Genomic DNA, 17,889 nt, shown 5'->3' with positions numbered 1-17,889 from the left:
CAAGGGTGGGATGATTTGGGAGAATGGCATTGAAACGTGTATATTATCATATGTGAAATGGATCGCCAGTCCAGGTTTGATGCATAGGACAGGGTGCTCGGGGCTGGTGCACTGGGATGACCCAGAGGAATGGTATGGGGAGGGAGGTGGGAGGGGGGTTCAGGATGGGGAACACATGTACACCTGTGGCTGATTCATGTCAATGCATGGCAAAACCACTACAATACTGTAAAGTAATTAGCCTCCAATTAAAATGAATAAATTAAAAAAAAAAGGAAGGATGGTGGACAAAAACCACAGAAACAGGAATGAAATACCTATTACCATCAAGTAATACTGCTAAGACTACACTTAGCCTCACTAAGGAAACCAATATTTGTAAGCTGGATCACCCAGGAGCTGGCAAATGATTTCCGTTCAAAGCCAAATAGTAAATCTTTTTTTTTTTTTTCCAAATAGTAAATCTTTCAGGCTTTACCACCATACGGTCTCAGTAGCATATTCTTCTATTGCTTTTTACTCCTGCCTTTCCACAAACCTTTAAACATGTAAGCTATTTTTTAAAATGTAAGCCATTTTTAAAAATGTAAAGCCATTCAATGCTCATAGACTATAGAAAGAGACCAAGGACTGAATTAAGTCTGTCAATACCTGGATTATTAGGTAACTGTCATTAAAAATTATTTCTTAAAGGATTTATTGATAAAACTCTCATTTTATCCTGACATCCACAGGATAAAATGAGAGTTTGTGGAGAACAGGGACCATTAGCAGTTCACCCTTCCTATTATGAGAGTCTGCCACAGCATCTGACACGAGGTGTGTACTAAGTATTCACATCTTTATTATATGATAAAAGTGGGAAGAAACCAAACTATATTCTGTTTTCCTCAAAGTCACCCTAGCCACTGAGATAGTAATAACTAATACAGACAAAAAAGGACAACTATAACGTATGCACAGAAAACAACGGCCATTAAAATGGACATACAATTAGTAAGAAAATAAAGAATGGACATGTTTGAAGGTGGAGCTGCAAAACAGAAGGAAGCAGGTTCTTCAAGGATTCTTTTGTGTGAGATGCGAAAATGCTGTCTCCAAACCAGAAGTGCTAACTCAGAAAACTCATAGATAGTTTGAGATATTTTGAACGAGCCATCTAAAGACTGCTGTGTATATTTATAAACAATAGATTGTGGAGAAGATTCTATTATTTATTTATCAAAAGCATATATTTGTCCTCTAGGATACGCTTCAAATAGCATGTGCTAGCTGGATGCTTAAAAAAAAAGACAAGACAAAGCCCTAGCAAAATGTAATTGATGATGTAAGGCATGCCTTATCTTGTCAACTTGTATCTGCATAATAACCCTCTTCTAAGAAACCATAAACAATCTCACTCAGGATTACCAAATGCCCAAAGAAAAGCCCACTGGACTCGGCAATAGGAAGCCCAGGCTCAACTCCTGGCTCTGCGACCTTGAACAATGCTTTAAGGCTCTGTGCTTCTCACATTCCTCTTCCAAAAGTAAGGAGATTGGATGATATTATCTCTTTAGTCACTTTCAAATTGGACATTAAACGAACCTAAGAAATTATGAACCTCCAGGAGAAGAGAGGGGAAGAGAAAAAAAAAATTTGTACATTTCTCTTAACTGAATTCTCCCATAGGCTGTCCCTACTATCTTTCTTTGATCTCCATTTTCCCTGCCTCACTCTAAAAAGAATTTGAGTGTCTTCTCATAGGAAAAAAGCCCAGGATAATATAAAGTACTATTAGAGTACTGAAGTTATTTTGCTGCTTTAAGATTTAAGAATAATGATGAAAAATAGCAACGGCCACTGCCATAATCAAGACCGTCTTTGCTATTTTAAGGTACTTCTCATGAGTGCATGCTAAGTCACTTCAGTCATGTCTGACTCTTTGTGACCCCATGGACTATAGCCCATCAGGCTTCTCTGTCCATGTGATTCTCCAGGCAAGAATACTAGAGTGGGTTGCCATGCCCTCCTCCAGGGGATCTTCCTGACCCAGGGATCAAACCCGCATTTCCTACGGCTCCTGCATTGCAGGCAGATTCTTTACCACTGATTTTAAGGTACTTATCAGGAGAGATTAATAACTGTAAAATGTAGGCACAATCTACCCTTGTTTCAAAGGCTGGAAACCTAGACAGAACTGCATACCAATGCTTCTGGGAAAATTCAATCAGGCAGTGTGGGCAGGGTGCGTGGTGCTGAAGATGTGATGCCTTTGGTAGGTAGCAGGAAATCACAGCTGTGAGCATTACCATCTATGGAAACTTGGGCCAATTACTTAATAAGCTTTAAGTTCTTTGGAAAAGGAAATGGCAACCCACTCCAGCCTTCTTGCCTGGAGAATCCCATGGACAGAGGAGGCTGGTGGGCTACAGTCCATGGGGTTGCACAGAGTCAGACACAACTGAGTGACAAACACTTTTAAGTTATTCAGCTATAACATGGGGATAACATTTTATACCAGAGGGTTACCTTTAAGGATTAAAAGATGTTTTCAAAATAAAGTTTATAGAGCATCTAACACCATTCTAGGCCCATAAGAAGCACTCCACAAATCGGGGTGTTAAAAACAAAACATACCTCTAACTTAATAACCATTGTGAGTGAGCCCACTTTATAAAAATATCTTGTTTAACTTCCCTAACACCTGACATGTAATTCTCATTTGATCAGAACTCATTTGATTGAAAACAAAAAATGAGGACCAGTATTAAAACCAAGGGGAACTCCATACCTAAACGAGAACATATTCCCATAGGCCTTGAAGTGTACTGCCATCTCACACAAGGGCTAACTTTTTTCTGGAACGAGCTAAGGGACAAAGGAAAAAAAGGAAGCTGCTATAGGCTTCGAACAAGAGAAACTGCCAGAGTGAAAGATCTGCTTTCTCTAGGAACCCAGGACAGATGAAAGTGCCCTGGACCCACAACACGTGGTCCTTCCTCTTGGATTAAGTCGACTGTATCTATTTTTAACACAGTGAGGAAATTAAACAGCCATGTAGCAGAAAAGCGAGATTCCAGCCAGGAATCAAAGGGAATCTTGTTTTTAAATTTCTAAAGTAAGCCTCATGGGCTTCCCAGGTGGCATTCGTAGTAAAGAACCTGTCTGCCAATGCAGGAGACATAAGACACCTAGGTTCAATCACTGGGTTAGGACGATCCCCTGGAGGAGGCAAGGCAACCCACTCCAGTATTTCTGCCAGGAGAACGCCATGGACAGAGGAGCCTGGCAGGTTACAGTCCATGGGTTGCCAAGAATAGGACACAACTGAAGTGGCTTAGCATGCACACGGTAAGCTTCATACTTTTAACCCCAATCATACTGCATCACCTCTAACATGGTACTGGGGTCAGGATACCAAAATCATAGGGAAATTTTCTTATAATTATCATCCTTACTATTTTAAATCTGCAAGCCTAAAATACAGTCTGCATTTACTGATCATTTAGAAGGCAGCTATGTTAACCATGATCCCACCAACAATCCATTTGTGAAGACTCACACGTCCCTCACGGGATCGGAAGAAGTAGGGGAAACCCTGCTCACGGTAACCATGAATGTACATCTTCAAGGGACTGTGACTCATAGTCCTGATAACTCAGCTTGTCCTTGTGTGTTTTATCCCATCCCTTTATGAGACAAAGGTATCTCTTACTCGGCCAGGCCAAGGATGGTTTCCCTTTTGTACTGGTCGTCGGCCGTGAACCGCTGCACGTCCACACCCTTCCGCAGGCCCTGGAGGATCTGAGCCTGAGTGAAGTCCAGCAGGCGTTCGTTGTAGTAGTGCAACTGCTTGGTCAGTGCTGCGAGCTCCTCGGGCCAGGCCTCGTGTCCGTACAGAGTCACGTGCCTGCTGACCATCTTGATCAGTTCTTTGGGATCAGCCTGTGAACAACAAAAGGACTAATTAGAAAAAAAAAAGTAACAATGGGAAGAAGGTCACGTCAACTGCACGTCTGTCTGGCCCTTCACACGGCCGCTATTTAATCAAGGTTTACAACCACCCTGGGGAGTCTGATGCAGCTGCTGCTGCTGCTAAGTCGCTTCAGTCGTGTCCGACTCTGTGCGACCCCATAGACGGCAGCCCAACGGGCTCCCGGGTTCCTGGGATTCTCCAGGCAACAATACTGGAGTGGGTTGCCATTTCCTTCTCCAATGCATGAAAGTGAAAAGTGAAAGTGAAGTCGCTCAGTCAGTCCGACTCTTAGCGACCCCATGGACTGCAGCCTACCAGGCTCCTCTATCCATGGGATTTTCCAGGCAAGAGTACTGCAGTGGGCTGCCATTGCCTTCTCCGGTCTGATGCAGAGGTGGTCCATTTTGCAGATCATAAGAACAGGACACAGAAACTGAGTCTAGGAATGGATTTCTGGACGCCTGCTCTGTTCTTCCAACTCAAAAATCTCTCCATCCACTTAAAAAATACGTATGCTTGCTTTTTCAACTAGCATTAGATACCTGAGCCTATTCCAGATCTCTTCCCTAATTATCTGATCATTTATAATAATTCACCCTGGAAGCAATTTTTGTCATCATTGCCCCTGGAAAATATTGTTTGGACCATCTAAGTATTCTCAATAACAAAGCTGTAGTTCAATAATCCCATTAGAAATGCCTAGACAGTTAAGTAGAAGAGTATTTTCTCCAGGGATAAGTAAGGGGAAAAAAAAACCCATCCTTGTTCCTACAATCATCATTTTTTTCTAGTTTCATAAAAAAGTATGCAACCAATTTTTACTTTTCTCAATTTGGGGCTCAATGGGATACTGTCCTGTAATTCTTTGACTCATTTGAAAAAACCCTGATGCTGGGAAAGACTGAAGGTGGGAGGAGAAGGGGACGACAGAGGATGAGATGGATGGCATCACTGACTCAATGGACATGAGTTTGAGTAAACTCTAGGAATTGGTGATGGGCAGGGAGGCCTGGCATGCTGCAGTGTGCATGGAGTCACAAAAAGTCAGACACGACTAAGCAACTAAACTGATACTTATGTTACAAAACAATTATTCAAATAGAACAAAGCCCAGAATTGATCGGCTGACAGGAAAGGTGGTTATTTATTTATATTAAATAAATATAATATAACCACATTTATTTAAAGTTGGTCTGGGTGTCAATGAAGCCATAGCAACTCCACCATGATTCCAGAGTTACCTAACATGTGAACAACATTAACTCAATCCCTCTCAGCTTCTGGGAAGACATGGTACATATTTTAATATAAGCAAATTAGAGAAAAAAAAAAAAACACTCCCGAATCTACCTGTGGCTCTCTAAAACACATCTAATTATAATGAGCTGTCAGCATTTCTCATGTATAAGTCATTATTCTGATCTGCACAGGTGATTTATCATTGTTGGGTCCATATTGCCAAACCTAGCCTGACATTCTCTCTCTTGATCCTATTAAGGAACAGTCTGGGAGTGATGATAAAAACCAATTAAAGAAATCTTCTTGGATTCCAACAGGTAGATTTAAGAAAAGGTCAACCTTACTGAATGCTTCCCCTATCTCTATGCATACACTGAGTCCTGTCCTCAAAAACTACAGATATCTATCTCAAGTCAAAAGACCCGGCTTTGAAAACCAATGCTCCCAAGTAGCTGCAAGATTATCTGTCATTCACTAAACAAATACTTTCTGTGCACCTATTATGTGCCAGGTGATGTCCTAAGAAGATGTGACCCTTTCCTCCAGGAATGTAGTCTATAAGGAAAGACAATCAAGCCAACGACTGTAAATGGTTTGATACCACTAAGCACAGGGTGCTATGGGAATGAATACAGAGGGGTTGGCTTCGGGCATGTGTCAAGCAGGGCTTTGTGGAAGAGTTAATTTCTAGTCTAACTATTCAGGTATTAAGTAGTAAAAAGGCCATCAAGAAACAGGGGTTCCCCTGGTGGCTCACTGGTAAAGAATTCACCTGCCAATGCAGGAGACATGGGTTCAATCCCTGGTCCGGGAAGATCCCACATGCTTTGGAGCAACTAAGCCCATGGGCCACAACTACTAAACCTGTGCTCTAGAGCCCAGGAGCCACAACTGCTGAGCCCACACCCTAGAGCCTGTGCTCTGCAACAAGAGAAGCCACCACGATGAGAATCCCTCGCACCGCAACTAGTCTCTGCTTGCTGCAGTTAGAAAAACACCTGTGCAGCAAGGAAGACCCTGCATGGCTAAAAATAAATAAAATTATTATATATTAAAAAAAAAAAAAAACGAGGGAAACAAATTCCAGTAAAGGCGAGAATATGTGCTAAACCTATATGGCTAAGCCCTGATGGGGAGATGGAGTGAACGAAGCTGATCCAACTGCATTTAGAAGTGATTTGGGAATAAGCTGTATAAGACTGGTATATCTGGCAACGGATTTAGGCAAATCGGATCCCATTCCTAGGCTCTTAGTGCCTCTTCATCTGTCATTTAACCCAGCTCCCTTCTGCTTACAGACTGAAGCTCATGAGGTCCCTCCCTGAACCACCCCTAGAGGCACAGCCCCCTCTGAAGCTGTCTGGCATATGGTTGTTGCCAGGGAGCCAGCAGCCCATCTACACCTGCTCTGCATCCTGGTGTGCCCTGTTGTTGCCTGTTCGTCTCGCACCTCATCCAGTAAGCACTTTTCTGTCTAGAAAGAGAGAGAGCAGGAGCAAATATCCAGCAATTGGAGTCTTAGGGCAGCAGGACAGCTCTTCTGTAGGTGTTCTTTCAGGGAGCTCTTTGTACTGGTTTTGCACTCCACTAGCAAACTCACATTGATCAAAACAGTGAAGGCTTTTTTCCATGTATACTCTGACCCTCTGATTTCAGACTCAAGTCTTCCAGCCTCAAATTGCCCAATGTGCTCTGAAGGCGATGCGACAACCAGGCAGCCCATCTCTGTATGACTCCATGCCCTGCTCTACCAGGCTGTTGGTTCCTACTCCCTATTCATGGAACCAACCACCTTCTCTCTCCCAAGGACTTCTTATGGTTATTGTACCACACTCATTTTCTCACTCTTTGTTTTCTGGCATCTCACGGATTTGGTACCTGTATTGGGAGAGTACACCAAATACCTGATCTCATTTCTATTCTCTTTCTAACACCATTTATGAAACAAATTCCCAAACCAGGTTAAAGAGTTCAGCTCCAAGAGTATTGAATAGCACAAAGCAATAATGCACATAATTGCTACTACTAACATTACATTGGCTTTTCTTTATCTTACAGAGAGTTTCAAGTCTCCACATACAACCTTCATTTTCATATGTGGCAAAAAAACACCTATTCTTTTTTTCCAATGAAGAAAATGGCATGACAGAGTGTAATAAACATGGATACACATAAGTTACTAGCTGAATGTCCTTGTGCAAGCTATTTAACAACTACAAACTTAATAGTCTTATCTATAAAATGGCAATATACTATAGCTTGCGTGGTTGCACAAAGCCTAAGAAACTATATACACACACACACATATAAAATACACAAACCAAGACCTGGTCCATAGGAGGGGCTCCAAAAATGAAAGCAATTATGGAATTTACTCAAAGGTACTCCCAGGTAGCACAGTGGTAAAGAAGCTGCTGCCAATCCAGGAGACTCAAAAGATACGGGTTTGATCCCTGGACCAGGAAGAGATGCTGGAGAGGGAAATGGCAACCCACTACAGTATTCTTGCCTGGAGAATCCCATGGACAGAGGAGCCTGGCAGGCTGCAGAACATAGGGTTGCAAAGAGTAGGACATGACTCAGTGACTACGCATGCACATTACTGATATATCTGTTACACTTTAATTGTACTTTTATTGCATACTCTACACTGCCTCTCTTTTAAGTATTAAATTAGTTTCTAGAGGGCAGAAACCAGCTGTACTTAGTGGATGTGTCTTTCCCACAGCACATTAGAGCTGTGGAGTAAGAGGGGGACACACCAAAGAGCAGCAGCAGCTTTTACGTCAGCAGTACTAGTTTATATACCATATCCTTTGCTTACTAGAGATGCAATTTGGGGCAAAAATTCGAACGAATCTTTTGGCCAACCAATACTTTGTTCTTGACAGACGCTTCATAGAGAGTAGATGGATGAGCATGTTTTAAGTTCTAGCTTTCCATGCAAATTATTTTCTAATCATTATCACTACTACTTTCTATCCCTTCCTCCAGAAACTTTACCTGTCATGATTACTTCCAATGTAAGTTTTAAATTCTAGTAACAATTCTTCCCCCGGGCTCATCACAATTTCTCTCAATATATTCCAAAAGCATCCTCTACTCAGCCCAACACTTCATTTCATACATTCATTCATTCACTTCACAAGTGCACAGCATTAAAGTTTCTAAAGCACTTTCACATGATTTTGATCTGACCTTCATACCAACCCAGTGATGGGCACAGGAGACTGTTGGTAACTGCTTTATAGATGCCAATCTCCAATTAGGCATCCTGAGCTGGAGTCTCACAGCAAGGAAGAGACTCAAGCCTCCTGATCTCTTGTCTTGTGGGCTCTCCACTGTACCAGGCCCTGCTCCCTACCCTGCCAGCAGAGCTCCTTGAATGTCCTATATCCAGTTTTACACGTCAAGTCACTAATTTTTGAGCAGAGTATATTCAAATCTTTCTCCCTCTTTTTCCACCTAAGTTCAATGACATGATCCATGAGTACAAAAGTTTTTAGCCTTTAAGAAACTTTTGAAGGACTTTACGGGTAGCTTTGAAATCTCCCATATTCAGTATTGAAATGATACTACAAAAACTGAAAACATAAAAAGGCGTAAAAAATTTAAGAAGTGTAGAGAATAAATTATTCTAATTTTCCCCCCAAATCTGGCAATGCAGTTTCTTTAAGGTGTAGAAAAAAATATATGCTTTCTTTAAAGACTATGGCCAGGTCCCTGTTAAAAAAAAAAAAAAAAATTTAATGTACATAAATATTTATGAGACTAGAATGTTGAATGACTTCATCTAGTACTACTAACTAGTAGAGGTAATAAATCCATTCAGGCTTAATAGTCTCCATTTCTTGGTAATATTGTTTGGAAAGTTTTAAACAGGTGGTATGTTTTCCCTCTAGGGTTGTTATTTGCTTGAGATAATTTTCTACTTAGTATTTTCAATTAGTAGCTTAAAAAAATGCATCTTAGAAATAGTCTACCATAAAGTTTTGAATTTCATCCCCTGCTAGGTTTGATTCTCTAGCATATAAAACTAAAAGACACATTTCCATTTTTAAATGATTTTATCTTCTTAAACTTTTTTTTTAACCTAGAGAAATTACACTTCAAGATGCATATACGTGAAGAGAGATAAATTAGGAGTTTGAGATTAGCAGATACACAGTATGCTGTATAAAATAAATAAACAACGAGGTCATACTGTATAGCACAGGGAACTATATTCAGTATCTTGTAATAACCTACAATGGAAAAGAATATCTGCACGTGTGTACTTGCATGCTTATATGTATAACTGAAGCACTTTGTTTGTATACCAGAAATTAACACTTTGTAAATTTCAATACTTCAATTTGTAAAAAAAAAAACTACAATTAAATACTTCAATTTGTAAAAAAGATGCAGTTACAATAATTACAAAAGATACGAATACACAAGGTACAGAAATGTGTATAGCTTACTCATGCTGCTGCTGCTAAGTCGCTTCAGTCATGTCCGACTCTGTGCAACCCCGTATACGGAAGCCCACTAGGCTCCCCCGTCCCTGGGATTCTCCAGGCAAGAACACTGGAGTGGGTTGCCATTTCCTTCTCCAATGCATGAAAGCGAAAAGTGAAAATGAAGTCGCTCAGTCCTGCCCATCTCTTAGCGACCCCATGGACTGCAGCCTACCAGGCTTCTCCGTCCATTCCAGGCAAGAGTACTGGAGTGGGGTGCCATTGCCTTCTCCGATAGCTTACTCATATCTGTATTACAAAGTTGTTATATAAATATGTACATCCATAACTATTTCTGGAGGAATACAAAAAGGAAACTGACCTTTTGTTTTATCCTATTTTCTTCATCTGTTTTTTGCCATGTTTGTGCATTGTTTTTTCAACATAAAAAGTTGATTAGGATAAATACTAGAAGAGGAAATTCTCTGCAAGTGACCATTTGCCAATCATCATTATAGATCTCTAAAAAGAAACATGAGGGACTTCCCCAGTGGTCAGGTGGCTAAGACTCCACACTCCCAGGGCAAGGGGCCTGGGTTCAATCCCTGGTTGGGACACTAGATTCCATATGCTGCAACTAAGATCTGGTGCACCTAGCTAAATCAATCCATCAATCAGTCAACCAATAAATATTAAAAAGAAAAAAGGCCTGCTGGGCTGCTTCAATGATCACCCAGGTTTGCTGCCAGGTCCTGGGGGTCTGTGCGGCTGACACAGGATGTGCTTTGCACCAAGATGCACAGGGTTCTTATCAGAAATGACACCACAAATCATATCAACACTTTCATTCAAACCTAGTAATCTACCTAAGTTATCATTCCCACAGCTCAGAACTGCAGGGAGTGGAAAGAGAAAATGTGAAAAGACTGTGCAAATAGAAACAAGCTGAACTGACAACTGAGGAGAAGCAAAGCTTCATGGAGAGTTATTATGTGTGGGCAACAAATTGAAACCACTTGGATCTCCATTTCCAAGATGATTCATCAGAAGTTTGTCATGTCTAATTCAAACTCAGCAGTGTGGTTTTTTGCAGGGAGAGATTCTGAAAAGATTCAAATAATGAGCCATTAGGTAGTCAATGGACAATGCAAACATACTTAAAACATCCAGCTAACAGGCCCGTCCATGAAAAGTCGGGACTCCCAAAATGTAATACTGATGGCTGTTCACCATAGCAGCTGAAATGATTCCTCAAATGAGTCACATGCCAACAAACAATCACTGAGTAACTAGAAGGAGGTGATGTCCTGGGGACTCAGAATAGACGGGGATTCCTGCCCTCAACAGGATCATATGTGGAAAGAAGACGAGGTGCACCGGCTACCACAGCCTACAAGATCCACTCTGGGGGAAGTCTGGAAGAGAGCCGGGAGAGACAGAAATTAATTTGTGGCTCAGCTGGTAAAGAATCTGCCCGCAATGCGGGAGACCTGGGTTCGATCCCTGGTTGGGAAGATTCCCTGGAGAAGGGAAAGGCTACCCACTCCAGTATTCTGGCCTGGAGAATTCCATGGACAGAGGAGCCTGGCAGGCTACAGTCCATGGGGTCACAAAGAGTCAGATATGACTGATTGACTTTAACTTTACTTTTCAACTTAAAAAAAAAAAAAAAAAAAGATGTATTTACAATAATTAGAAAGGTAAGAAAGAGAATTAAAAAAAATCATTTCAGGCAGCAGAGAAAGTTTCACACAGGAGGCTTTTATAAGCTCAGACTTATCTGCTACTAGTGGGAAGAAGCAAGAGGTATTTCAGGCAGGAGAATTACATCTGCACAGACACCAAGGCATGGGAAAGGATGTCAAAATCAGAGAAATATACAGTCTGAACAGTCAGAACATAAACTTCAAATGAGCCAGTGTCAGGATCATGACTGGTGGGGTGAGGAAGAGCCACCAGTGTTCACTGAGTGGCTTCCCTGTCAAACACGGGAGTAGAGATTTCAGCCAACAGCCACTGCAAAGCGGGTAGAAACATCATGCTGGAGTGCGAGCCAGAGATCACTCGGGTCCAAAACACAGGGACACGCTGCTTCTGAAACAAAGCTGGAGTGGCCGCACGACCAGACAATGGGCAGGTAAAGACTGGAATCAGGAGCTCCGGTGACTGAGGTCACTTTCTACTGGAGCGACCCTGAACAAGTAACCCAATTTCTCTGAGTCTTACCTTCTGCAGAGGCTGCCACTTCTGCAAAATGAGGCTGCTCAATGGATCAAATGGCAGATTGAATGTGAAAGGTACTAAGACAGCCTATGCCTTCCCAAGGTGAGTCTCATCCTTCTACCGTTCCCAGAGAGCTTCCCTAAACAAGCCCCACATACACCCCTGCTGTGACCCCTCCTGACACCTTCCCGGCCTAGAGGAGACCCGAATGGGTCACAGTGAAGTCTAGTCACCGACTCCACTGCTATACTTTCCCTCTGGAGTTGGGCAACACTTCTGTGCCTCACATTTTATAAAGTAATACTTTCAATACTTCCTTAAATACTTGTGAAAAAACACTAGAGTACATAGGATGGCACAGGGACATATCAACTTCTCTGTTACAGGTTCCATCCTTTTATCTAGAATGCTCTCCTCCCCTCAGTCTTCCTCGTGCTATGCTCATCCTTTTTTTTAGTCAAAGGTCACCCTCTTAACTCAGGCCTTTCCTGAGCCTGTTTTAAACTGAACTCCACTGCTTAACTTTCTTCTTTGCTTTTTGTTTGCAAAGCTCTTATCATAATCAAACAAAAGATATATTTACTTTTTTTGTTGTTGATGGTGCCCCTCCCCAAACATAATGTAAATCTGAAAAGGGGAAGGGTTTTTATACACACTGTCCACTACTGTCTTCCCAGGATCTAGAACACTGCCTGGCACAAGCAGTCATCTGACAAATATTTTTGATAAACACACACACATTATCCAACTGCCTCCTATGTACTGAAGGATGACTCATTAATTTTCAGTATTCTACCCCAGGGAACACCCATTTACTCCCCTTGACATTCCAGATCCTGCAACGAGGAAACCAATGAATACAACACAGACACCGGCCTGAAACAGCTCGTTATCCAGTGAGATGAAAATAGGCAAATTCAAAGTAACACAGTACAGAAGTCACGAGGTAAGGAAAGGGCAGTACAGGCACACAGAGGAGCGTCCAGCACAGCTTGGGGGCACGACAGGATGGTGGCAGGCGGCAGGACCCGAGCACTAAGCAAAGGCATGCTGGTGAAACATTATGGGCAAAAGATTACAACATGCTGAAGACAAGGAACAGAGAATACACGGGCTGTGTGAGAACTTTAAGCAGCTTGGTATGGCTGAACAAAAGGAAAATGAAGGTGAGGAAACAGAGGCCAGACGACCTCGCTAGGGCCATGGGAAACCACTGAAGCACTGAAGTGAAGGAGAGGAAGCCCAGACCTCCATTCCGGAAAGGCTGCTCTGCTAGATGCCTGGAAAAAGATGCAGAGGCGACAGAAAGGAAGAGACGATGCTTGTTCCATTAAGTAAGTACACTGTTCCAGAAATTAACCTGCCTCACTTGCACCTATATATAATCACTTCTTTCCCTCAATTTATAACATAGTAGGTCAATTCCTTATCTCAAACAAAAACATACCTGGGATATAAAAGCAAAACAAAGGAAAATTACTAGAGTATAGGGGGAAAAAGTAGTACAAAGCAGCAGTAGCAATCAAAAAAAGAAATTCAAAATTTCCCAAATAAAGTAATACATGAACTAGCCTAAAAAAGACAGTCCTTTCCTTGGCCCAAACTTCATCCTAATATACCCATTTCTGAAAACAATACCCACTCGTAATGATGATGCCCTTGGGAGAGTAACCTGTGTGGCAGAGAGTTCGCTCATTCCCCTTTCTCTTTCTAAATAAAAACTGATGAATCAAAGCCAAAGATTTTGCCATGAACAGAATGTTTTCATATACTTACAGGCTCTTAGATATGTTTGTTTTGGATGGCCAAGGCATCCAAATTCTTTCTCTGCAGTCTGCTCTGGGTCAGAGGGGGAAGAATCCTGCCTCAATAGACACTGAGCCTTGAATTTGTACACAGAGTGGATTTGAAAGTCTAATCTATTTGCTTATCTATTCTTAAAGTGGTAATTCTCTTAAAATACCCAGTGTAAAAAGGAGACAATTTCTGAATGCTGATGCTTAAAGCTGGTGCAGACAAGTAAACCTAGAGGCCTTCCATTTTCCAGCAGCACCTGAAACACTTTTGGGTCCAGAAAAGAAGGCAATGTAAGTTGAGGCCAAGCTCAGGTGCGCTCACTCAGAAATTAACAATGAATTTAATAAGGTGTCAGAACCATGCGAGTAAGTAGGCATAGTATGTCTCAACATCTCACCTGCACCATTACTACTCTCATACCTCTCTGGCTTAAAAATACATAAAAGTGCAGTGCTGTTCAAAGAACAACACTGCATACTGTCCTAAATCAGAGCCATCTTCCTCTTGAGAAAGTAGTTACAAAGCCAGTTATCCGTTTCTCCTCTACTACTTCAGCCTTTCCTAAGAATGCTAGAAAATGAAATAAATGACAGAGAAGTTAGGGGTGAATCAACATTCATCTTCGGAGAAGGCGATGGCACCCCACTCCAGTACTCTTGCGGAAAATCCCATGGACGGAGAAGCCTGGCAGGCTGCAGTCCGTGGGGTCACTAAGAGTCGGACACGACTGAACGACTTCACTTTCACTTTTCACTTTCCTGCATTGGAGAAGGCAATGGCAACCACTCCAGTGTTCTTGCCTGGAGAATCCCAGGGACAGCGGAGCCTGGTGGGCTGCCGTCTATGGGGTCGCACAGAGTCAGACACGACTGAAGCGACTTAGCAGCAGCAGCAGCAACATTCACCTTACATACTAGAACCTCTGCCTCTTATTAATGCATGGAAAAGCAACTCCATCTAACACAGCCACTGTGAATGCATTCTGAATGCAAAGTGCTTCAGTCCCTCCGAAGAGGTAAATACGTGTTTTAACTATTTTAGAAAAGCTTTACCATTTCTTATTAATAAAGTGGAAACTGTGAGGACTCACCCTGTAAAGAGGATGGCATTTGTCCCTGAAACATGGAGCCAACTGGGCATAGATCTGGAGGCTATAATAATAGGCTGCCAATTGGAGAGAGAGAGCAGAGTGGGACTGCTTTTCAAAGCACTTGTTAGCATCTAACACCTACAAGGGAGAACAAGAGAAAGAGCTCAGCTGAAAGGAAACTGGCACAACCATCATAAACCATTACATTTCTAGTCCTTACTGTAGAATTTTGGTTCAAAGTTTCTATCAAATCGACTCAAGCTCATCTTAACATGACTACATTAAAATTCAGACATATTATAAAGGCAGATCCTATGCATGTGAAAGCAGATTTTAAAATCAAGATTTCAGCTAACATTGTAGACTTACTCTTGAGATACTGACCACAGCCCTTCCATTATGCAGAGGCACAACCAGAAGGAAATGAAACATGCAATAAACAATTCACTGGTGAAAATCCCCAGTAGAGACTTTCAGTTTATTCGTTTTTTAAGTCCTTTTTTTCTTGGTTAAGGGCAAACTTACCTGTGGTAAGGCCAGGAGATAAGCAAGAGCCAAGGTCATATCATTTGGTAAAGCGTCACTTGCTAGCTGTAAGAGAACTGGATGCAGGGGAAAAAAAAAAATTCATTATTTTCTTTGAGGATCCATGTGACAGTCATGGTTACTAAGTGTCACGATTTTAGTCCTTCACGATTTCAACTGTAATTATCTTCAGAGAACTTTTTAAGATGCTTTATGAGAAAGTCTATTCAGCACCATTGAAGTACAGATTATATGAAACTACGTTAAATGGTAGTCTTGCCTTAACTCAGACACACTATGCCATTTGCTACTTACATATGTGAATACTGTTAGTGCAGCTACAAAGTCTAAGTGCAAACAGATCAGTGAGGATGTCACTTCCAGCTAATCTTCGAGTTTTAGAGACCCAGGCCATGCTATACAATTCTGGATATCAATGACAGCTACTGTGGAAGATGACCACATGAGCACTCATGGTCAGAACAACACAGATCTTCGAGAGCAGACTTAGGATAACTCTCTTGATTACTAGAGTCATGACAATATGGCTGGGTTCTTTCTCTGCACCACATTCCATGAAAAGAAAACAAGTTTCATGCTTTGATTATATAACATCTTAAAATATCCCAACCGTTACAACTTTTATAAAACTTCTGTATATAAGCAACAACCTATCAATGTCATGGATTTAATAAAAGAGAGAACACTGAGAATAACACCTGTGTTTATATCCATTTTGTATTAACAAGGAGGCACTCATTTAGGACCTTAAGTGACCAATACCAGACAGTCACTGTCATCACAGTGTAAACTTTTTTTATAGAGAACAGACTCTCCTGATCTTCACTAATGATGGTAAACAGCATCTAAATAATTCAAAGTAAGTAATATTTCACTCTGTAAATACACCATATAATTTTATGGTGTATTAGAGGAAACTGCAAGTCACTCAGCCATGTCTGACTCTTTGCAACCCCATGGAGTATACAGTTCTCCAGGCCAGAATACTGGAGTGGGTAGCCTTTCCCTTCTCCAGGGGATCTTCCCAACTCAGGGATAGAACCCTGGTCTCCTGCATTGCAGGTGGATTCTTTACTAGCTGAGCCTAGATGAGCCAGCTCTAAGTGAGTGGAGTGTCAGACGTGACCTAAAACTTCATGTCTTGTGCTGACTCATCTAAAAGGGAACTAGGCTTCTTGCACAGCACCTCTAGTAAAAGAATCTGAGTTCTCTAGACACTCATTTCCTCTACAACTGCAACCTCCAATCTCATCTAGCTTTTCTCCACTCCATTTTTACTTCCTTCAGATATTTCCCTTCCTTATGTACAAAAGAGGACAGTTTTCAAACCACCCCTTTTCTGGCTTTTAGAATCTAAACCTATTCATCAAAACCAGCCCTGTCTCGAATGGCTCAGGAGCCCTTATTCCAGGTGAATGGCCGATACCCCAGCTAATGGAGGACCGTCCCTCTCAGAGTTGTGTTTGGGGCTAGTCTGAGCCCTGCCTGGGAAAATCATCCAGTCCCATTACTGACTTCCAGTCAGATCTTTTTTCCTTTCTTTCTTTCCTTGTTTTTTGTTTTTGTTTTTAATCCTATCATCAACTCAATCTTACACTCCATTTAATGTGCATTTGGAGATTTCCAAAAATCAAAGCACCTTCAAGGGATGAAAAAATACGCTACCTCTGAAGATATTCCTAAGCATATGCTCCAGATCCTGAAGGAAATTCCAAAAGGAAAACAACCCAACAAAAAACAAAAACAACAAAGAACAGTCATGACGACGTGGCTGGAATAAAGCAGAGTTCCCTTGAGAGACCTTTGTGAGGGAAAAACTAGATCTGAAAATATAAATTTCAATAGGTTTATTTTTCAAATATTTAATATTATTTCACAGATACAACTCAAAAGATGGTCACCAGTGTTTCTTGAACATATATCATTGAATACAAAGCTTTTAGCAGGCAAAAGAGAAAAGAAATAATTAATTTCCATGAGCTAAAAGTAATGACAAAAATCACCCTCAGAGGAGTCCAAAGAATCATTGTTATTTTTACATATAGTGAAAATAATCATTTTAAAATACAAATATTTGCTCCAAGTGAATAATAACCACAAAGGCTTCATTTCATATAAACAACTCTTATGTCTGACTCTTGTGACCCCATGGACTGTAGCCTGCCAGGCTCCTCTGTCCATGGAATTCTCCAGCAAAGAGTGCTGCAGTGGGTTGCCATTTCCTTCTCCAGGAGATGTTCCCAACCCAGGGATCAAACGCAGGTCTCGTGCATCACAGGCAGATTCTTTACTGAATGAGCCACCAGGGAAGCCCCATATTCACAACAGTATTCATCAATTTTAAAACTTTCCTGCAATTTATGATGCACTGACATTTGAGGGGGAAGAGTCTTGTCAATCTGGGCTATTGGCAAACTAGTCAGTTGCCAAGTAAAGCAAAGAGCTTCCCTGCGGGCACACCACTGATGTGCAAACCAACCAGCTTGGAGCCAATTCTCTGAACCAGCCCCTTTCTCTGGCTTCTGCATTCCAGGCGTAATATCACCTCTGCCCTGATCACCCCAGGGCCAAGTGCTAGATAGCCAGAGATCACCCCA

The 17,889-nt window shown here is 41.6% G+C and overlaps 1 protein-coding gene across 2 annotated transcripts in view; it reads right to left on the bottom strand.

The window, feature by feature from the left end:
* The window catches only part of NBAS (NBAS subunit of NRZ tethering complex), a 333,473-nt gene that overhangs the window by 105,243 nt on the left and 210,341 nt on the right, over positions 1-17,889 (bottom strand). For both annotated transcript variants that reach the window (XM_019970679.2, XM_070799115.1), the window contains 3 exons: positions 15,272-15,348; positions 14,747-14,884; positions 3,698-3,927 (listed from right to left, as the gene is read on the bottom strand). In XM_019970679.2, coding sequence (XP_019826238.2) covers positions 3,698-3,927; positions 14,747-14,884; positions 15,272-15,348 — 445 coding nt within the window. The remainder of the gene's footprint in view (positions 1-3,697; positions 3,928-14,746; positions 14,885-15,271; positions 15,349-17,889) is intronic.

Source organism: Bos indicus, chromosome 11 (genome assembly GCF_029378745.1).
Source record: "Bos indicus isolate NIAB-ARS_2022 breed Sahiwal x Tharparkar chromosome 11, NIAB-ARS_B.indTharparkar_mat_pri_1.0, whole genome shotgun sequence".
In the NCBI taxonomy this organism is placed as follows: Eukaryota; Metazoa; Chordata; class Mammalia; order Artiodactyla; family Bovidae; genus Bos; species Bos indicus.
The sequence above is the reverse complement of the archived record's forward strand: the minus strand, read 5'-3'. Positions and strand labels throughout refer to the sequence as shown.